The sequence below is a fragment of the Lichenostomus cassidix genome, chromosome 2, assembly GCF_008360975.1.
Source record: "Lichenostomus cassidix isolate B80296 chromosome 2, HeHo_3.0, whole genome shotgun sequence".
NCBI classification, from domain to species: domain Eukaryota; kingdom Metazoa; phylum Chordata; class Aves; order Passeriformes; family Meliphagidae; genus Lichenostomus; species Lichenostomus cassidix.
Window position 1 is genome coordinate 32,316,868 of NC_139482.1, and position 23,271 is coordinate 32,340,138.

At 39.0% G+C, this 23,271-nt stretch overlaps 1 protein-coding gene across 7 annotated transcripts in view; it reads right to left on the reverse strand.

Annotated features, from left to right (window-relative positions):
- Window positions 1-9,576: 9,576 nt before the first annotated feature.
- Window positions 9,577-23,271, reverse strand: part of OSBPL3 (oxysterol binding protein like 3) — an 85,895-nt gene continuing 72,200 nt past the window's right edge. For 6 of the 7 annotated variants that reach the window (XM_085050931.1, XM_085050935.1, XM_085050933.1 and 3 more), the window contains 6 exons: window positions 21,722-21,800; window positions 19,484-19,628; window positions 18,005-18,149; window positions 17,205-17,331; window positions 16,530-16,652; window positions 9,577-15,093 (listed from right to left, as the gene is read on the reverse strand). In XM_085050931.1, coding sequence (XP_084907057.1) covers window positions 14,997-15,093; window positions 16,530-16,652; window positions 17,205-17,331; window positions 18,005-18,149; window positions 19,484-19,628; window positions 21,722-21,800 — 716 coding nt within the window. In that variant the 3' untranslated portion in view covers window positions 9,577-14,996. The remainder of the gene's footprint in view (window positions 15,094-16,529; window positions 16,653-17,204; window positions 17,332-18,004; window positions 18,150-19,483; window positions 19,629-21,721; window positions 21,801-23,271) is intronic. The other variant, XM_085050937.1, reaches the window with a different exon arrangement.

Consider the following 23,271-nt stretch of genomic DNA (forward strand, 5'->3'; position numbering starts at 1 on the left):
TGTCTGTCCCTCCAGGTAGTTGCCTGACGGCGATGTTCTATGACACGATTGATAAGGACATGTTTATGACACCTCCCAAGGCCGGGCAGTGCAAGGTCTGCTGGAAGCAACAGCCCTGCTACAATTTTGGCTGCGGGTTTGCAGCCTTAGATAGGCACCAGAGGCCTTTCGAAGCCACCGTGGTCTGAGCGGGAGATCCCAAGCCCAGGCCAGGGACCCTGAGCATCAGCCCTGTGGAAAATGAGGTGTGGTCAGTGGAGCCTGGGGCAAGTTCATGAACTGCAGTGTGAAATACTGAGCTCTGTCACAGCCCGCTAAAAACACCACAATAAAACAGCGTGGTTGTTTGTGATGCTAAAGGAGGATCCACTGAGAAACAGATGAGTCTGCAGAAATCCAAAGAGTACTTTTTTCATGATAATTAATAGCAAATAAATCTTTTTCAAGTGAACCATGCTACAGGCTGGGTACTTCCCTTGTGGTTTGAACAGAGAGCATTTGAGGCTGGGGGTAAAGTCACTAATGGCACATCACCAGATCTTAATGGACTAACACCCAGGCTTTGGAACAAAGGGAAGTTAATGTCCTTAAATGAACAGTCGTGGGTGCAAGGTGTCAGTAAATACACATAGCTAAATAGATCAATTTCTTCTGTTCAGCTATGTACAGTATCCAGACCTTCCAATTACTTTCAGCTGAAATCCATCACCCCTGATTTCCCCAGGTGACATCCTTATTGATTCAATGATAAAACAGATTTCCATTCTGGGGTTGCACCTGCAATTTGAACGAATTGCCAGAATGGAACTAAGTACCTATATTTGTGATGATTTAATTTTTATGAACTAATAAAAATTATAAAGCTCTATTCTTGGAGCCTCTGCCTGAGAAAAAGTACCCACACATCCTCAGGAGATCTCTTTTTAGGATCAGCACTGAACTGCTGAATTGCTAGCTCCAGTAATAATCTGGCCAGTAATAGCACACGTTTCATAAGCTATCATGTGTTTTTCCAGGGAGTGGCAATGTGTGATCCATTTCAAATGCAAGAGTCTGCTAAAGCATATTTTGAGAAATCAAGGCAGGAAGTTGCACTGAACCACATTGCCATGGAAATATGCACTGGGGAGAGAGGACTTAAATAAAACTAGTGAAACTTGCTGGTAATTTTAAGGACACTACCAGCAGTTGCAGGCACACCAAACAGAAAGTACCCACACCAGGAATATTTCCGCATTTTCAAGAAAAAGTCTTCAACAGAAATCTTCTATCCATCTGGATGGCACCAGCTAATATAGGATAATTTTCAGATGCTTCTCATTAACTAGAAGAGACAGAAACATAGGTTGTTACAAATAGTTTTGGGGCTATGCAGCAATTAACTTTGAGGCTTCAAAGTTTGTCACAGAAACTGGCTGCAAATGCAAGACATTTAGGACTGAACACCCACCTTGAGCCTTCAGTCTTCGTGGAAATGCTCTGCAGGTGCACTGCACAGTCAAAATTCACAGGTTACTCCATGACCAGCTGGGATGCCAGCAGGGAGAACATTGTATCAGAAAAAGACACAATCTCAGCGTGGTCTGTCAGCCTTACACTCCATCTCCTGAGCTGAAGCATGAAGGCATCACTGCTGCGTTAGAAGATCCCTCTGCATTGCTCCTGCATGAGAAGATCTTCTTGCAGAAGGAGCAGAGGGAGAAACCCAGGAACTTTTGCCTTTGGGACAAACTGCTCTTAGTATGGGACAAGTTCTGGCTGCCTCTTAAATAAAGGAAGTGAGGCATGTGACTTCACAGCCACAACTTAAAAAAATCAGTAATGCACATAATAAGTGAGCAATAACACAAAAGATAGTAATCTGAAAGGAAAAAAAGACCCCAGCAAAAGAGTTGTATGCTTTTTGAGTACGTCTGTATGGAATTCCTCAGGCATGACATGTAAGACAAGAAATCATTGAGCATGCCACCACAAGGTGTCAGCATTGCAGAATGGTTATTCCTACCAGAAACAAAAAGGGGTTTTGCTTCCTATATGCATTTGGTATTAGATCTAAGGGTTTTTTTTGTATGATGGCATAATCTAGCCTTATTTTTTTAAACCATTGACATTATGATGTCAGTCCAAATTTATTTACAAGAGGGAATTTCTTAAACAGTTTTTTTTTTAAATTTCTATCTTAAAAACTCTTTAAAGTGCCTTCACAGAATGAACAGCAGTACTAATGGAAAGTAATACCTTGTAGCCATCAAAGTGTTGTTTTCAGGCTGTGTCCAGTGTGACTAGAAAGTGTTTACTAAAACTGTGCCTGTATATTGAGGTGTCATCCAAAGGTCTCTGCTGCTGCATGCTAGGCCTTTTTAAAATGCTCATGCTGGCTGGAGAAGGGTCTGCTGGCCTCAGTTCTGTGGAGGAAGTGGGAAGAAAGTGTGAAACTATTTTGGGCTTCTATTTAGAAGAGAAGGATATTTGGGGTAGCAAATCTTTTTAAAGGTGTCCAACAACATAAGCCAAATCACCAGCAAAAGAACAAATTCCTTTTTTTTCTCCATTTCCTTTTGTAAGAATAAAAGATCTGAGCAGCAGTTTTTGTTTCTTTCTTTATTTCTGTCAAATCAACTAACTGGCTCATTCGTCTTCCACATTAAAATTCATGTCCTGTTTTGCTGGGATGCTCTGTACTTTTTGCCTATACCATTCAGTCCCCTGAAATATTTCCTGTTGCACACAATGGCTTTCTCACTCTCCTGCTGCTACGGCTGTCATCAGCCCTGCCACTGTGCCAGCAGCACAGGCTTAGCAAGGGACTGTGCGCTGAGAAGGGGAGATGAGTGGGAGGATGCAGTGAGCCAGGAGGGACTTTGTGAGTTCAAAGCAGCCAGAAAACAATTCTGCTGTGTTTCCCCACCTGTTCACATGAACTTCTGTCCATTCTGCTCTTGACAATGGGAAGGTGACATCTTTAAACCTGTGAAGATTTTGCCTGTAAGATGAGCTTGGCCACTCTTCAGAGGCTATCTTGTATTGCCAGGTTCAACTCTGCTACCTTTACAGACCAGTATGAGGAAAACAGAGTTCACTTCTGGACCTTCTGGTCCCATGGAAGGATCCACTGGAGAGTGCCATGCTGAGATGAATAAGGAGGCAGATGAGTTCAGTATAACCTGTTTGCTGTAACTCAGTCAGATCTCATTGCCTTTAGCATTGATGTTGGCATGGAGGGACACACAACTACATGTGCCTTTCTGCAGTACACACGTTGAGGCACAAGGCTCCCCAATGTCATTCTGTCCAACCATGCGATGATTCTATGATGTCTCTGATAATAATATGGAGAACTATTTGCATGAATTTGCATGAACTTGGTGCTTCTAACTTTAAATTGTAAATTAGATGGCAGCCACAGAACTTTACTTCTTTTACAGTAATGATAAATGAAGACTGAGGAATAGATAATATTTATTGCATGTTGCAAAAGTCTTCCATAATAGTTTATTAGGAACCATCTGGTTTCATTAATGTTTTATCAAAAACCATCTGGCTTCTGTATTGTTCAAACTGTTTAGTAGTAAAACTTTCTCATAAATTAGCCAGAAGGAATGGCTATCAAACTGTTGTGTATGAGCCCCAAACAACTTTCATGTAGGTCCTACATAACCAGTTATTTAAAAAGTATTAGACTACACTAACTTCCACATTAAATTTCAAAAGTTTAAAAAATGTATCAGTAATAAAATCTGAAATTTAGCTTATTCCTCGTACTTAATTTTTCTTCTTTATTTTTTACATCTTTAATTCTTGGTCAGCTGGAACCGGAGCTACGAAGTCAAAATGACAAACTGTATTTAAATAACATTAGGATTTTGTTTTTCAATAAAAGATTGCAAACAAGAGGATACATGCCTCCAAAAAATGAAGCCCTTCATCTAATCTCTGCACATATACACCTTTCAGGCTGTAAGCACTCTGGCAGGGTGCACTGCTCTGAAATCTAACTGTACAGTACATGGCACTATTTAAAGTAGAGTTGTAACAGTGCCTACTACTATCTGCAGCTGAGTTACTGACTGTAAATGATTACATAATAAACACTGTTTTAATAAATTGTACTTCCACTCATAATTATTCTGCTGTTACATTTTCAGATCAGTAAAAAATGTCGCCCTAAAATTAGAGCAGTTCATAGTGATTTTGCTGTTAATACACAACCTTAAAGTTACAGTGAATGGAAGAACTAAGGAAAGCATATCCTGAAGAGCACAAAGAAAATATAGGACAAAATTGGCAAAGCAACAGGAGTTAAAAGATCCCTGGGAAAGAGCCTGTGGCTGAAGCTGCCTGCAGAGAGAAAAGCTGGCTGTAAGTTTTCCTTGATCAGCTCTCCAGATTTTTTCTGTTTCATGCAATTCCTCTTGCATCCTCTGAATGTGTATGCACAAGCATCCTCAAAAATACTCACTATCTGACTGCAGGAGCAAAAGATTTGGGCAGAATTTTCTCGAGAATGGGCAGTATATGATTGCAGTCCCTCATGGGGCAGTCAGATGGATGGCAGTCAGGTGGATGGCAGTCAGATGTTCTGCTGCAGAACTGGAGCATGGCCATAGTCAAACCTTGCAAAATGTTCAGAAACGAACATTAATATTTTATTGAGTAACACCAGATGCTTGTTGTCCTTACTACATTTGTAGCAATAGCTTTACTATGATTTAAAACAAATTTTATCTCTCCCTTTCGGTTTTTGCGCCTCCTCTGTTTTCTTTCGTAGTTGTTTTGCAACTCCATAATCCCTCTTCTCATCACCTTTTAATTGTCAGCTCAGTCTCTCTTGCAGGAACAACAGCAGAAATTCCTGTTCCAGGGCAATCTGAAAGAGGTTTCTCCAGAACAAAAACAAATGCAGTTTTAAGTGTCCACAAAGATAGAAATTGAGAATTTTGTTTAGCAATCCTTGAAGCAGGCCAGGGCCCATAAAAGTCGCAGATGCATTGAAAAGAACACAAACAGCAAAGAAGCCAGTGGCTCCAGAGGGTCCTGAGGAGCTGTGGGGCTGCATTGCTCCTAGAAGTGAGTCAGGGTTCCTGCAGTTTCCCAGGGGCTCTGTGGCAGGAGCTGCCAGGGGCTGTCTGCACCTTCTGCTGTAGAAAACACACACTGCAATGGAGGACAGAAGTTAAAACCCCACCCCATTTCACACAGGGCTGATAGTTCAGCCCCACTGGGTACCAAGACAAAGGCCCTGTGTTTCTTCATAAAGTCACTTAATTTTTCAGCTTGCTATTGCTCCTCCTGGTTTCAGCATGTAAAGTGTTTGCTTTTCAGTGTCCTACAGACAGTGAGGTAAGAACATCCCTGGGTTTTCCCTATGAAAGGGAACAGGATGAAAAAGAACACAGTTCTTTTTGTAACAAGGAGCAAGGGCTGGCAAGCAGCTAAAGTGTGGGCTGGTAATTGCATGGGAGTTCTTTTTATATTATGCAACAGTGTTGTGTGACAGGACAGCAAGTGTCATAAAGAGGGTGCTTTGGGTCAAAACAGATTGGTAGATATAAAAGTACTGTGTCCAGTTCTGGGCTCCCCAGTATAAGAGACAGGGAGCTCCTGGAGCAGGTCCAGTGCTGGGCAACAAAGATGATTAAGAGACTGGAGCATCTCTCTTATGAGGAAAGGCTGAGGGAGCTGGGCCTGTTCAGCCTCGAGAAGAGATGACTGACAGCAGGCCTCATCAATGTCTATCAGTATCCAGAGGGAGGGTGCCAAGAGGATGGAGCCAGGCTCTTCTCAGTGGTGCCAAGCAACAGGACAAGAGGCAATGGGCAGAAACTGCTGCACAGGAAATTCCATCTGAACATGAGGAAGAACTTTACTGTGTGAGTGACCCCACACTGGAACAGGTTGCCCCGAGATGTTGTGGAGTCTTCCTCACTGGAGATATTCAAGAATCATCTGGGTGCAATCCTGTGCCATGTGCTCTGGAATGACCACGCTTGAGCAGGGAGGTTGGATCAGATGATCTACTGCTGTCCCTTCCAACCTGACTGATTCTGTGAAAAGACTGCAGCTGTCCTTCTGAACAGTACAGGAACCTCTACAGAGCAGTCACATCCTGCAAATATGTGCTGGTGGTGGCTAGGGATAGACTCACAACTCCAGGTTGTTGACACTACTTGTTATATTGCAGTTCCACACACAGACCAGGTCTTCACTATGCTGGAAAACAACCTCATCCATGAAATAAAGTGCTGGCCTCTTTGACAATTAAAAATGTAATTTATTTGCTCCAACACAGGAACTAAAACTGGTGTCCTTGATGCTTGTACTGCCCTTGTTTGTCTGAATGGTGCACTGATTCGGGTGAAGGGCATCTGTAACAGGAGACGCAAGTTCCCTTGGGTGGATGGCTTTCTTATTGCCAAAGAGACAACTCTTTGCAACTGGGAGATGGGATTGTACTTCTCCTGCAGAACCGGTTGCCATCAGCTTGACCTGGGGCTTTTTGGTTTTCCCACAGTTACTGTCCAGCTTCACCGATGCCAACACACCACAGTGTGAGCAATACAGTTTCTAAAAGAGAAGGAAGACCAGCTGTGTCCTGAGAGGAAGCATCATCAGGAAAGGAAACAATGAGCAGCCAGTACTGGGAAAGCATGAACTGCAGTTATTCTTTTTCCTAGGATCTTGCGACTGCATGCTTCAATACTGAGAACCATATTTCAACATATACTCTTTCCTCTCATTCCTTTCACCCATCATGTCAAACAACCAATTCATGTTGGTATCAAGACCAAAGAATTTACATGAGCATCAGCTTAGGAAGTTTTGCAGCTAGATAAAATACAGTGGAGCTATGGCACTTGTTATTCCTTGTGATGTGGCACATTGTCTTTTTCAGTTCCTGATATTCACAAAATGTGAGAATATAATATCCTAGAGTTCTCTACCCTGCATCAACTTTAATTGAAGCTTTACTCTGTCTCCAAAATGAAAGGGGACATATTAAGGAAGGGCTAGGCTCACCATCCTCTGGTAACTAGAGAACTCAGAAAAAGTCAAGCTTGCCCTAACTGACCTACTTGCAATGCTCTCTCAGGCAAAGTCCTTACTAAAATATTTTCCCCATCAAAGAACTCCATAATTTGGTGCGCTATTTTTGAACTTTACTAGAAAAATTGATTTTTCCATCTAAAAAACCTATATAGTTCAAGTTGCCTTTACAGGATTTGCTTCATTGACTGAAGTGCAAGTAGCAAACAATGAATACAAGTAGGATGATCTCTTGACTTCACTCCATCTTCAGCCTGTCAATTGCCAAAATGATAACAAACCTAGCAGTAAACAAAACAGTAAATCTCTTTCAGCTATTAGACAGGTTCTCGTCTATTGATAAATCTACATAATCTTCCCTGCCTTAGGCAGCACAGTCTAGGCATTGCAGGCATATCCTCATAAAAACCTAAGGAGGAGAGGATTTTTCAAGGCATGTATTGCAATAATTCAAAGTTGACTTACTGCAACCTTTGTTTCTTTTTCTTTTTTTTAACACAAGCTGAAAACTACGAAATTTCTAATTTTGGAAATCAATTTTCATAAAGAAGTTTTAATAAAGACAAACAATGTTAACGAAGCAAAAAAAAAGTACTTTTGAATTCTAACAGCTGGTTTTACTAGAATAGGAAGTGAAACATCAGCACATAAAATCCTCAAGGAGAAGTAGTGCCCTAATACTTAGAGGAAGACAGTAATTCCTGAAGTCTATGCAATTACAGTCAGAAACATCAGCGGATGTTTATACACAACATTTTGTGTTCCAGGAATTTATTACTGTTTCAAGAGCCTGTAAAAATTTCCATCAATGAACCCACAGAGACAAATTCTCAGTTAACTTAAGCCTCAGTTACACTCAGCTCAGTAGAGCAATGTTGATTTACCTCAAATGAGAGTTTGCACAAAGTAATTTCAAATATTTCCCTTGGTACAGAGAAAGCAAAGATACAAATTCATAAGTATACATCAGAATTTGGTATCAGGCCAGCTTTTAACCCCATTTAATAACAGAGAGTAACCCTACAAATTCTTATGCATCTGCTACAATAGAGGGGTCTAAATGAAAAATCAATAAACCAAGGACAGAGAGCAATGTTTGCAAGATGAACAAAATAAAACAGTAGCATAAAAAAACAACAAAAAAGCCAAGATGTGTTGGTTTCTATGTAGAGCAATATTTGCTCAGCTGTCAGTGTTTTTCCCCGTGCTATGCTGGTTTGAATAATTTTGCAGTAAGCAAAATTACTTTAAAATAGAGATTACTGTAAATGAACAGAAAACTGAGCTTAAACACATTGGATGCAAAGTCTATATAAGCCAAGTTTACCTTGCACTTCTGTAGGGGAGAACAGCCTGTTTTGTCTGGGTAGCACTGACCACATTGTGGGTGCTTGGCGTGGTATTAGCTTGAAGAGCAGTCATGAGAAATTCCATATCTATCTTTCTGCAAGAGAAATTCCTGCTGCCCTTGAGTGTTCATGACTAGAGCACCAATAATGAGCATCCCTTGCAATCTTCCTTATCCTTTTATAATTATGAGAAAAATATTACTGCTTCTGTAAACCCCAACTTTCCCAGCAACTTGAACTAAATAGTACTTATTTCAGGTACCAATTAAACAGCATTAGATAATTCCCCCTGACGTGATGAGAAAGTTCCAAAGTTCTTAACCAAATAGAACCAAAATGGCTGGATTTCAAAAAAACAGGAGCTGATTCTTGCCCACTATAGATTGTTTTTAATTTTAACTCTATCCTGATTCTGTCATGTTCAATAGCTGAGGGTATTTCGCATGGTAACAAATGTATAGATCCAATTTTCCCAGCTCTTCCTGAAATCTCCATGCTCCCTCCCACGAAATCATTGTAGACACTGAGGCTGCAAAGTGCTGCAGAACTGCAGTCAGGAATTTCATGTTGGTCAGGAATTACACTCACTGTAGTCCCACATTTTTCAACATCCTAGTCCATCCATATTGCATCTTATACACATATGGTGGGACTGTGAGATGTAGTTGAGATCTGATTGGCTGGGCTGTCCTGAATCACCATCTCTAAGAGAAAAGCCACCACATTGATATCCTTTTTTTCCAGTTACTTATTTTATCCAGTAAATGTCATGTTTCCTTGTTTTTAAAAGTTGTTTTATGGAGAACATTTGGTTTATGGTTTCCACATTCATGCTAAAGCATAATATTTATGCTGCACAACTGTCTGCTAAAAACTGCGTGTAAGAATAAACTTCCATCTGTAAATGGATTCCATCCACTTACCCCTTTTCCTGCCCCAGTGTCTGACACAGCAGCCATGCAGCAGAGCTGTACACAGCAGTACAACTGGAATATTGCACAACTACCAGACAGATTGTAAGAGTGATAAATAAGGGCTCTAGCAGATGGAAGCTCTTTCCTATTTGCCATTTCAGAAAGTGTAGAAAAGCACAGATAACTACAGCAGCAAGATTTGTTTCAGCTGCCACTAACAACCTTTCAAGACATGCTTACAACCCCTGGGAAAAAGTCAGGGTGCTCTGTGACCTTTTGCAAGTATGATTTATTAACATCCAACTAAACTGGTTACAGAGACAAAAATAATAAATCAAATTGTGCATCAAGGTACTCCAACATTATTACAAAATTTTGGAGTGAAGCAGAAAACAGGGATGGTCCTGACTACAGAAAGACTCCTCAGATATCTGAAAGTCAGTAATAATTCTAATACATAAGATACTGTTCCTCAATCTGAAATCTCTAATGCCCTATCAAAATAAACAACAAATTCAGCGTTTAGCAGCTTTACCTCATACCTATTTAATACCTCATACACATGGTATGTTTTTTCCAATATTGGAACAAGCAAAATACTGTTAACACAAAGACTTTCTGATTCTCAGGGATGCCAACCATGGCCAAGGTGTGGAGCTAATGGAGGTCATCACCTCTTGTGGATCAACATCCCAAACATTCTCATAAACTTTAATACAGTTTCATTTTACACATTAAAAACACCAAATCGACAATTTTTATTTTAAAAAAAGAACCATTTAAAATAATTCCTTAACATATGGCAACTACTTATGTGGAAGATTTCTCTTATTGCTTTCAAAAGGCTGCAGCAAGAACAGTATCTAAGAACTGAGCACTACAGAAATACATTTGGTGGTAAGTTACAGCATTTACTAAGTATCAAAAGATAAGCCAGATAATGTGCAGTTTCTTATGAACTCACAGCTACTGGAGTAAGTTGCACCCACCAGCAGCTAGAAAATAGAAAGGATGAGTTAGTGAACACTGTGAATTTTATTTATTATAGGCATAATTAATGAAATCATAATTCACTCAACCAAAAAAACCCTTTCATTTTAATGTCACTCCTTTGAATATTGCCATCTCATTCTAGCCCTTGGAAGACATATTCAGTTATGTGGACAAGTTGGATGTCATCCTTCTCTCTATTAAAATGCACTGTGGGCTAAGTTTTGTACTCCTCTTCAGCCTGCCCCCTCTGTGTGAGTTGTACATAAAAAAGAAGCCATACTGAACAGAGCAAGATATGCTGAAAACTTCCTGCCTGCCAAGCTGGTCATTTGGAGAGACAGCACAAGAGATTTACACAAAAGCAGATTCAAGGATATTGGTAATTAGGATCTGCTGAGCAGATTTGGCTGCACATTTCCACATGCTACCCTTACCAGGTCTGACTCCAGAGTGCAATAAAGTCTTGTTCACAGTCAAGGAAAAGCCACAGAAGGAGGCTACAATATTTATGGGGAAAGAATTTAACTACATCCTCTAGGCATGATTTATCATTTGTTAGAATGGACTGTTTTCCTATTCATCAAGTTTTTTTAATAAAGAGAAAGATGGGACTCTGTAAGGGACCATGCAGAAAACCTGAACAGGACTGCAAACAGTTGAGGGAAAGTGGGGGGCATGGAAAGAGCTGAGGTCTTTGTTAGGTTGGGGTTTTTTGGGGGGGTTGTTTGTTTGTTTTGAGACCAGCACTGGCCCTCTGTACAACATGAAAGCTGTCCCTGGTTGGGCCCTAGTTCTGGCCCCATGAATTGGTGTTCCTTTCTGTACAGTGTTCTGGATTCAACACTAAGCTGCCAGATAATGAGGTGACTGTGTTCACAACTATTACATTCTTCAGGGGCCAGGTTTTAAAATAAAGCAGTGATCCTATTTCCAGTCCTTCAAAGAAAACTGATTGGTGGAAGAGCAGATCTCCAGGATGTTTCCTTATCCAAATTTGGGTTGGTTTTGGTCTTCCTTCCAGGCATCAAACTTTCCGAGCCCTGCAGAAAGAACCTAAGTACAGACTGCTGGATCTGTATTTCAAAAAGCCTTTAAAAGAAGTAGATCAGTGCTGGCAAACTATCACATCAAGCATATCTCAGATAACAGAGACCCATAAAGGAATGCAGTGATTAATGGTGCATTCTAGTTCCCCTTGGTCTAAAGGGCACTTTACACTACCCAGAGTCGCTTCCTTAGCAAATGATACTGTTTCATAATCCCAAATTTACATCAGAAACTAAGCGTCAAGCATGCAAATCTGAAAGTAGAGCTGTGGGTTTCTGTTCCTATGTACAATATTTCCCTGGATTTCTTTTTCTTACTATGCTTTGCAACTTGAAAACTGAAGCAGGGTTTCAACACCCAAAGGCCTGAGCTGCTCCATCACCTTGGCAGAAGTTTAAAGTGAGGGTTTTCCTTTGTAAAGAGACACATAAAGAAAGGCAGAGCTAGACGACTGCTTCTCAAACTGGCCTCCAAAATCATATTAAGTCATGAAATAAGACTGCTGGCAATGGTCATCAGGACATTTTAAGACCGACCCATTGAGCTAAACACCTTGGGTATCACAGCTGTGTATGAAAGGAAGCAGTTAAGTTGCCTGATACACTCATTTTACTATTCACAGTAGAAACAGTGGATAAAAAGTCTCTCAGTGTCAGCTGTTAAAAATAACAGTTGTCTAAGTAGAGTTGCAGAAAGCTAATATAAATTTTGTACCCATTAACACAGCTTAAGTTTTGGGGAAGAAAATTACCAAAATTTCATATTTTACCAAGAATAACTTTATAGAATATATTAAGGTTTGTGAATGTTGAATATATTTACATGCAGAAATACACAGAACTAACATCGAGACAATTTTCTTCCACTTCTTAATATACAGTTAACAGAAGTTTAACAACTAAACCAAATAGTTTCATACAAAAGTAAGCAGGGAAACTATACTGCAGTTGGAAATGTGGGGTCAGAGGATCATTCACAACTGGTTACATTGTGTTTGGAGGCATGTATTAGAGATTTACAAAAGGAGCAATTGCTTGTTCAAAGATTTTGCTTCATGCATTTAAGAAATGCCCTGGATTATTCTCAGGCATTTTTCTGGAGACAATACTAAAATTCTGGAATTTACTTTCTTGACAAGGAAATTTTGATGAAGAAAATTTTATATAAGGCACTGCTCAGCCCAATGCTTCCTGTCATTAATCCCATGTATTTCAGACAATTTAGAGTTTTTGGGAAATCAGACTTGGCACTGCCAGTCTAATTTCTCAAAAATCATGACTCAAATACCCCATATGAGGTTTGTTTTGTTTAATACCTGTATGGGGGAATCCCCTCCACACACAGAATATACAAACCCAGCAATCAAACCAGACAGTATCACAGTAGCTGCCAAATATGACAATGAGCAAGCTTAATGCAGCCTCCACAAATTTTGCTTCTTTTCTTAAAAGCTTTTTTAAAACTTCCTCTACCCTCTTTTGTTTTTAAATGAACCTTATTTTTAGAATAAATTGTAATTACCAACAGCAAGGATAATTACAATTACCAAGTCATTTCTGTGCCACGTTTTGACAGTTAATACAAGGATAAAACACAGGAAGGGAACACATCATGACAAGAACCTCATTTTCCTTGAAAAGCCAAACAGCCCCCAAAGGTTAAGATTTCCTTTGGAATCAAAGCCCATATTTTGTCTTCATGTAAATGTGAACCTTGCCTTGTTGCAAGATGCTGGCATGGTAGTCAAGTTTTTCAAAGACATATTAATTAGAAATAATTATGCTAACTTCTTTGGTAATAAATTTCAGAAATGATGGTGAGGCAGAGAACCTGGGAAAAATGGAAAATGGTGAAAAAACATTCATCTGCCTCTAAGACAATGAGGCTTCAAAGTAACAGAAAGCAAAATTTAAATATACATCTAATCTGACATCACAGATTTTGTTTAAAATTAAAAACCTTCATAGTATTTCCTTCATGTTATATATAATACATGGATCCATTTTTAATAGTTTTTCTCTAGAACAATGCAGCACAATTGCAGTAAAGCGCAACCTTTCTTAAGCTACTAGTCTGTCCTCCTAGGAGTCTACTTTATCCATGCCATGTTCAATTATTCCAGTCATAAGCCAATTTAATATGCCATAATTTGGGTTTCTTTTGTGTCTTTATGGTGGAATGTAAAGAAAAGAAAAGGGGGTGCTGACAGGACACAGATCTATCACATGGAAAACTGCATTGCTGCCAGAGAGTTGCAGACACATAGAGCAGGTTTGAAGAATCATGGATCAGGCTTGGATTGCAGATAGATGGGAATGCAAATTATTCTGTTAATGACTTCATGATCTGATAGAAAAAAACAAAAATACTGCCCATCTCTATAATCTTCATTCAAGAGCGAGGCTTCTGCTACATTTGTTTCCTGCTAAATTTCTGACCTATGGTTTAGTAGCTTCACAAACTGAGCCACACGTATAAAATTACAGGAAAGGGATGAAACTGATTTAGTGCAAGACATTTAAATATTTATCTGAACACAACAAACAAACAGAAAAAGATCAAAGACTCCGTACACTTCTCCATAAGGCAGATGGTAATTTTTTAAATATAAGATCTTAAATATGTTATTTATTTCTTAAGAGGTAGAAAATATCAAAATACTAGGAAAAAATTTCTAGCTTAAAACAATCAGTTTGCTTACTTTTTAAAAAGTCTTACTGTTGCAATTTTTAGGTTAATAAAAACACATGAAGCTATGGAAGCACAGGATTTCGTGCTCTGTATAGATTTCACTTACTGGAAAAAGAGAGAGAGAGAGAGAGCTTCTTCATCTAGTCAGTGTTCAAGCAGTATATACAAATTATCTCCTCCTCTTGCCCTGTTGGGGGCTATAAATTTGAAGTGAAAATTTTTCCCAGTGGAAATTTTGGCGATTCCTGACTTTCTAGCACTACATTTAACCCGGTACAGTTTATGTATAAGGCAGTAGAACCACCAATGTAAGCTCAGAACTACCTCTTCCATAATGCTAAGAAGAAAGCTAACAGAAACAAAATCTTACTTAAATCTTTCCTACACACAGCAGAAGATCATGCTCAGATTCCAGCACCAGCTGATAATCTGCTTTAGCAATTTATACCAGCCCAGAGACAGCTGAACTACTCATTGCACTGTGGAAGCCTACCTACAGTTTGAGTTACTAAGGCTTGCACTCTGACTCCCCAGCACAGCTAGGAGATGCTGATGCTACTGTCTCCAAAGCAATTCAGTAAGGCATAATTTAACTCAGAACTGACATTATTACACATTGAAGAAGTAGTGTAAAAGCTCCTCTCTTTTCCATCAAGCAGTTAACATTCAGTACTATTTATTAAATATTTTATAAAAAGAAGTTAGGATATTTATACATTCAAACAATCACTGCAATAGTTGACTAAAGGAAACAAATGAATTATCAGATTTTAATTAAGCACAGCTCTGGAGATGTGCACATTGACACACATACACACAACCCCACACATATCCTGTATGTGTGTGTGTATATATATGTGTGTATATATAGATATAGATATATGGTTATATTTCATATATATGTCTTTCAAATCAGATCAAATAATACAGCACAGAATATCTTCACTTAGCTCCTCTTTCACCAGAGGACAGGATTGTCCAGTTTGGAAAAACCAGGATCTTTTCTAAGGTCCATGTAGGTTCCATTGCTCACCCAGGAGTCATCGCTGGATTTCCTATCAAAGATTAAACAAATGTAAGCTTATATTTATTACCCATATGCTGTGTAATGCAGTGTAGCACCATGCAGAGATACCAAATCCAGCCCATGAACCAGGAACAGTGCAGCTCATTACAGCCTGCAAACAAGGCAGTACAGCTTGGAGAGTTGAATAGGCATGTGTGCACTAATGTTCAGCTGAGATCATTTCATATTTCAATGTCCTATATCAGTGCACGGTATTTAAAACTACAGCCCAGGTTTATTTCATGGTCTCAAAGCTTTGAGGGAAAACTTTGCTTTTACCTTTCCAAAGATAGCTCACCATGGTTATTGCATAAAGAGAGGCTACCTCTCGCTCAAGAGCCGTGGAATTAGCCTGCTTTTAATCTAGTGCACAACATACTTGCCACAACAGCTAATTATTCTTTTAAGTAAATCAAGGCTTGTGATTTGTGGCAGAGAGAAATCATTATTGAAGAGCCAAATGCATTAACTCATATCTGCTCTAATACTTTTGCTATATAATAATTAAATTCTTTATTCCTTCATTTAAATCTACAGCATAAATCTCAGTTTTCAAATCCTCATTGTAAGGATTCAAATCCTCATTCTCATTCACAATTCTCATTGTGAATATGCAATCACAAAGTATTAGACTTTGCTTCTATCCTGCTTTCCTTTAGTAGGTGTGATTGGCATGTGAATTGTTAGCTCACCAGCTTGTCAGAGATGTAGTGGTCTAAGCCATTCCCTTTTTGCACCTATTTTAAACATTTCTGTGCTCCTCAGAAGTATGTGTGTGTATATATATATATATATATATATCCAGAAAAAATAGGATCCCACATCTGTTAATAGGCCCATATAACATTCATCTTGGCTCCAATTCTTTTCACTGCAGGAGAACAGAGAAGCTTGAGGGCAAAAGACCACATCCTTGCTAGCATTCATTTTTGTCTTTCAATGGCTGGTCTCCTGTTTAATTGATTTACAACAGGAAGAGATAAAGTGCCCTCAGAATCATAATTCCCTCCCCATAAAACAGGGGAAACATGTTCAAAAATAGCCCTGGAAATGAAAGGCTCCAACTCTGCACACTTCCACACTAGGCAAGTCCACTGAATTCAGCAGAAGTTCAGCAAAGTAAGCTAAATCCAACTGCTTCACCTTGTTTCAAAGAATCAAACATGCTACATTCACTGAGGCAAATTCAAATGTAGACTAAATATCAGCTGCCATCAAGGCAAAAAAACCCCAAAACCAGGGATGCACTAATGAAAAAGTAATATATAATTCTGAGTGTTAACTAAGTCTGGATTATTCTACATCACCAAAGTACAAACCCAAAGTATATAGAGGAAACATGGAGCTTATCAAATGGCAATTTAGAATCAGATCTGTAATAAGAATTTCAATAAATGATAGTATATGCTAATTATTATCTAGTACCTGAAAAATCTAGGCTGATGCTCTAGATTGTTTTCTTCTAGCACCTTCCGTCGTTCTCTCTGCAGCTGCTCGATCCTCTGCTTTTGTATTTCAGCCCCTTCAATATTCCCTTCTTCTAGAAACCTGCAGCAGCAGCAGCAATATGAGACAAGTGGTCTCCTGCCCCCATCTTTGCTTCAGAATCTAATCTTTCCAGCAGGTATTTCACAGTGTTTGAAAGGTAAACAGCTACCTCTGCAGACAACTGCACTATGAAAACGCACCTAAGGAAAACTAACTCTTGTAACAAGGTCAGAGTCACAGTTATATTAGATTCTTCTATGTGGAAATTTGCAAAAGTAAAAATTTCACCGCAGAAAGAAGTTTCAAGTGTCTCAGTTTTTGGTTATTCAAATAGTGTATGCTCAACATCCAGTACCTGAAGTACTGAAGTTTCAACATCCTTGGAAAGGCAGTTATCTAGAAGCATCCAAGAGCCAATTTTAGGACACACTTCCATAATGACTAAACCATCTCTTCATAAGTGAATAAAATGTCTGTTTCAGATGCATATTAATGTAAAAATAGAAACACACTGCAGGTCTCTACACAAAATAGTCTGAGTTCAGGGTAAAGTGAGTGTACAGAAGATTAAGAATTATTTAAGGAAAATATTTTAGAGTTAAAGCTTCTTACCTTTGGTCTGGCCTAAAACGTGTATCAGTGGGTGGGAGTAACGACCTAGTTTGCGGGTCCAGTTCATTTAACTCCAGTGCAAATTGAGTAAATCCATACCACTGTTCATAATCTTTAGGCATTGGGTCTAGAGAAGAAAAGAGTACATTCAGAATTCCAGTTAAATGCTATTATCTTGAGAAGGAACATTTCAAGCTCCCTTCAGTCATTTGTTTATCCCTGATCCACGATGTCAGTTCTGGGGGAACAAGAGGTTTTTAATAACGTGACAAAAGAGAACATCCCCCTTGATAATTGCACTGCAACAAGATAGATTTCTGTTCTTTCAGCTGAATCACAGCACAACTGTGATGAAGGCCATGCTATTATCAGAGTGTTTTTTCAAACCACAGTAGACAAAACCCCACAAGCTTGGGAGAAATTCAGCTATGGCTGTCATTACAGAACTGAGTTTTTGGGCTATCCTCCAGTGCTTAACACATGAAATAAACAACACTCCTCTGCACAAGCAGTAGAGGGGTTTGTTTCTTTTTTTCCCTTCCCGCTAGAGTCCTCAATACCCACTTCGTGCCCAAATATGAAAATGAGGGAGGAATGGAGAAAATGCAGGAGGCCATAGGATTAAGTTCTCATGTTATTTAAATGATATGTTCTTCTGATGTAGCTTTTAGATGCTTGACAAAAATCTAATATTCTACAGAGAAATAACACGAAATTGGGACCTAGTAAAGAGATTGAAACAGTAAGCTTATACTCAAGCAGATCTCAGTTTGTGTACATGAGCCATTCTGATCACTAACTTGCTCTCCATATGCAGTTTGAAGATGAGGTTGTCCCACAGTATAAACTTTCATGCCACTTCCCAAAGAGTCGATGCACAACTTTCCCAGATTTATCCATGACACTGCCTTCAATCTCGTGTGCATTTGGATTCCAATACTTTGCCTAGAATTAAAAGGGACAAGAGGAAAAAAGATGCATAAGAGTTCAAGTGCAGACCATTTTCCATGCCAGTAGCACCAGGCTGTAGAGCAGTTTTCTGAAATGAAAACTGTTTAGTTAGGTGTGCATTGAAATATCATGTGCAAACAACTGCTGTTAGTACCATTAAAATACTAACTCATTAGTATGTTAGTTTATTAAAATACTAATGTTCAGAATTGTATTTATTTTGTTTGCCTTTTTTTAGGGGCAGTACAAGGTGAAGTGCAGCTGACCTTGAATTTTGCCCAAAGACAGCTGACACTGAGTCCTGACTTGGTTATCTACATCTCTCCCAAATTTTCAGAAAAAGAAGAAAAGGAACTCCTATGTTAGTCTCCACTTTAAACAATTTACAGTATCAAAGGTGTTAGATTTGCAGGCTCTCAAGCTTTAAAATTTGAACTTTAAACATCCATTGCAGCTCTAAAAATACATTAAATTACTTTCAAGTATTCAAAGTATTTGGACAAAAAAAATCACCCTAATGCTTCTCAGAAAGCATGAAGTACTCAAGAAAACAAATTAAAAAAAAAAAACTTGCTGGTGAGCATGCCATGCTGCATAGGTACACTGAAGTACTTCCCTTGTACCTATATGGTCTGTTCTATGTAAAGCAGAGCATTTCTCCATTAATCAGATACAGAAAATACAGGTTAAGGTAAGCCTCCTAAGATGATTTGCAAAACTGTTTCTCAGATTAGAAATTTTGGCTTTTTTCCATTGATTTTCCCTTACTAAGAAGGCACCTATTGCCAAGAACTAAATTTAATTTCAGTTATAAGGACAGTTCCTGAAGAAGTCATATATACTGTACTTGTACTGAAGCAAAAGCTTTGAGTAACACCACAACCTCTCATTTAAACTCCTCTGAGTAGCTGCAAAGGGCTAGAAAAGAGCATCAGGAGAGGCACCCTGCATAAGCATTGGTCCTACAGCTGCTGCATGAATGCAACCACAGCGTGTGCCAGAGGGTTAGCAGGAGGCATGTGGTAAAACACTCTCAGTAGACACCTTGTGCCTATGTCTCTCATCAAACCCAGAGTAGGCTTTCCATTATACTTCTTTCCTCTTACTTCCTCCATTTCCAGTGGAATCACCCAAGAAAGCTGTGCTTCTCTTTCTTGTCTGGCTCTGCCTAGTGAGGGGAAGTTCCTTCAGAGTTAAAGTTTTCAAGGAATCACAGGTAATTACAGCCTCTGAGCAGAAGTACTGAGCTTCAGCAGAGAGCATCCCCCCACTCCTGTGCCTGTTAGAAAAGGCGGTGCCCACATTGCTGTGGTTACTGTTGTGGTTACCTTTATGAAAGTCAGTTTGCAGAGGCAAGTGTCATCGTTAAGATTTTTTATTATGATCTCTCCATAGTGTTCAATCCATCTTTGCCCACTTAAGATGTTATGGATGCAAGATGTTACCTTGTTCCATGCAAAATGGTCTTTAAAACTGCAGGGAAAAATACACACAAGAAAAATCTCATGCCATGTTCAAGTGAGCGCAAACTTGAGAAAAAAAAATTGCAGAGAACTTGATTACAGAAACCAAATAAACTATTTTAACTACAACACTTCATCTTCTTGTTCCACACCTTCTGAAAAACAAACCCTATGACAACAACCCCACCTCCCAGAGATCCTTTTCACTTCTGCTACATATTTGGGTCTTGAATTCAGTTTCCTCTCAATTTACTTGTCCTTCTTTACCAGTTTTATGTTTCCAGAAGTAATCATTCTGGTATCTTCTACAGTCTGAGATGCCCATTCCACAGCTTGTGACACAGTGACAATGGAATACACAAGGATATGGGCCACCAGAGTGATCCAAACACACACTGAGAGGATTGAGCTTGGCTCAAGCTCTCAGTGCTGAGCCTAATGTGTGTGCTTTAGGCAAGAGCAAAAGTTCTCACCAGGTACTTCAAGATGCAGTTGGACATTGGCAAACAACAGACAGCGAGAGAGAAACAAATACCAATAGGGAATACAACATTTTACCTTTTATGAAAGAAGTAAATGCTCTCATAAAACAGCTTTATAGAGCATCAAGGAAAGTAAAGTCTCATGATGACATATATTCTACCATTTGTTCTGGGTATGGATGGCCAAGTCACTACTGATAAGGAAAAATATGAACTTACAAAGCCCCAGTTTCCCCACAGCAAGTGCCTCAAACACATCCTGTGAAGTTATTGGAATGTTTTCTTACCTCCCATTAATCACTTGCTTTCAGTTGCTGCTTTGTAAGGGCACAACAAGGACAGTCTGTACAGACTAGCAGATATGCAGCCAATTTACCCTACAGTACCTTGTTTTTCTGCCCTTAGCTATGCAGGTCACATGCTTATCACAAATGCTAAAAAAATGTATTTGAAAAATGAACCTTAATACTTAATGTTTAATTTTTTCCTCAGCACCTTTTTTGTACCCAATTCTATATCAAACACAAAGGGATACAAACCAGCACATCAAGACTGCATACGAATCAGATTGCTCTCCAGTTCATCAGCCCATCAGAAGCCCTAATAAATTAATTATCTTGGCTCTGAATGCTCATTCACATTCTAGAAACCTTTCATTCCAAAGCTTAGGGTAGGTGCTGTGAACATAACACGGTTTATACATTACCTTTTGGATACTATCTTACTATACCACAATTTTATCCACTTAAAAGAGAAAGGTATGCCGGGTTTGGTGAGTGCTAGGTTTTTGATTTTTTTTTTTTTTTTCAGATGGCAGAATAATTAATTTTGTACCTCCTCACTGGAAAACAGATTTAATTGGAACACTGCTCAACCTTTAGACCTCTGGTTCTGCAAACATGATGGATTTAGGCCAAATTTTAAGGGATTTTAATTGCTCATCAATAATGGGCACTCTGACAAGCCAGCACTGGAACACTGCAGATTTTTATTTAAAAAAATAAAAGAGAAAGAAAACAAAACAACTAAACTCAACTCTTATCTACAGTGGCTGCTTCCTTAGATAATAATCACCAGATATGTAACTGGTTCTACTTATCACTTACAGTAATTATTTCTGCAGTGATGATGGCTGCTGGCCTCGCCTGCAGCCCAGAACACACCACGGTGTCAGGGTCCCTACTAATATAGTTACCAAAGACAGGAACAACAACACCCCTTCCCCAAACCCATATTCAAGCAAAAGAATTCGTAGCTTCCTCTACCCTGCAGTTTTTCCCTGTGAATTTAAAAATGCATTAAGGTTGAAATTCACTTGACGTATGACAATACCAACTTTGCTTTTTCAAGGTACACAGGAGTGATGAGTTGGGTTTTTTCATTGTTTGCTTTTTATGACCTTTGAAAGAGTTAGTGCTTTTAATTTATGCTTCTGGTTTTGGTTTGGTGGGGGGTCTTTATTCCTCCCCTTTTCTCTTTAAATTAAATCACAGTCACCAATTCTTTCAAAGGTCCAACAGGGCACAGCAGAGCTTGCTCTGCTCTGAATGAATGCAGCTCCACTGTGTGCAAACTCATCTGTGTTTGTGCATGAACATCAGTGCCCAACTGCAGCACTTACGCTGGAAGAGTTATGTGTGTTGTGCCAACTGGAACAATTTCCATGGACTTTCCCCAGAATTTGTTTTTCCATCTTACATCTGAAACAAGATGAAAAAAAAAAAAAGACAGGTTTAGTTATAGGCATGGGTGAATCAGTCTATTTCTGGGCTCTACTTTATTTTCAAGAAATTCAAAATAACAAAGTGCAACAGAAGTGTTTGAAGAATGTTGTGGGACCTTTGAACACTGGTTGGTGGGTTTTTTGTTGTTTTTGTTGTTTGTTTTGTTTGATTTTCATTATATTATTGGTTATTTAAATAGCACAGTAACAGATGTTCAACAGTCCTCCCTCAAAAACTTCTTCAAAAGAAAGGAATTTGAATAAGCTATAGGCAGCATATACTTGTCTGCAATTCTGTTGCTAAAGAATGAATGCAGAAATTTTCAAAAATAAAGCAAAATTTCAAATACAAAAATACAACAAGAACACCCACAGTCAAGAGGCTAGAAAAGGTTTCAAAGGACATGAAATGGCAGAGGGACTTAGTCTAACTCCCGCTCTAAGTTTAACCAGTCTTTTAAAATCTTGTCTGAATCACAGAAAGTTGTGTCCAAGTCTCATGTAATTTCTTAAAAAAAAAAGAAAAAAAGAAAAAAAAGAAAACTCAACGCAAGTTTAGCCAAATTTATTGAGCAAAAGAATCTGGAAGAGAAAGAAACAGAGGAGCATGGCAAAAGGGGTGGAGAGGTAAATTGGGCTACATAGTCAGGCAGTAACTTTCAGAGTAACTTCAGAGCTCAGGGGAATAACACTCTTCCTGTATTAGACTCTAAGAACTCCATTCCCTGCCCATCCTGAAAAAGGGGAAAATTCAACTCTAGTCTCAAAAAGATGCTAGTTCTAACACAAGGAAAACAGAACACTTTCCTGTGCATTTCTAGGGGAAACTCTCACACTGGCTCTGAGATAGATGCTCTAACCACAATTAGGAGATTATTCAGGTATCTCCCAAGTATGTATCTACAAGTGATGAGTGAGCCACACCGAGCTGCCTATCATTGCAAAGACTAGAATGGATATAGGACAGAATTCTGCATGCAAAAAAAGTTACTTTTCTTATCAAGTGAGAAAAGGACCTTTTGGGTTTTTTGAAATTTGATGCTGGGTCAGCATCTTCAGTGACAGCAATTCTGTTGTGATTCCTACACTGCACAAGAGATCCAAAACTACTTTGAGTATGATGATGTTGAGGCAAATTCTGTACTGGCTTTCTCTCTTCTGCAGTGGGATGGAAGAGGAAGGGCAAAGGCACACCCTACTGAGTTTAACAGTTAAAATGCATTACCAGATTGTGCCAAATTCTATGTTCTCATAAATGGCAAAGCTGTCCCACAGAGATCAGTATGTGGGAAACATCTTGGGAGCCAGTGTGCAATGTGATCATGCAAGAATTTTAGGACAGAAGAGAAAAAGCTAAGTGTTATTTCAAAGCTGTGCTCACACTAATTCAGGCACAGATGCTGTAATAGCTGAAACTTCCTTCATTTCCACTGCCCATGTGTCGACAC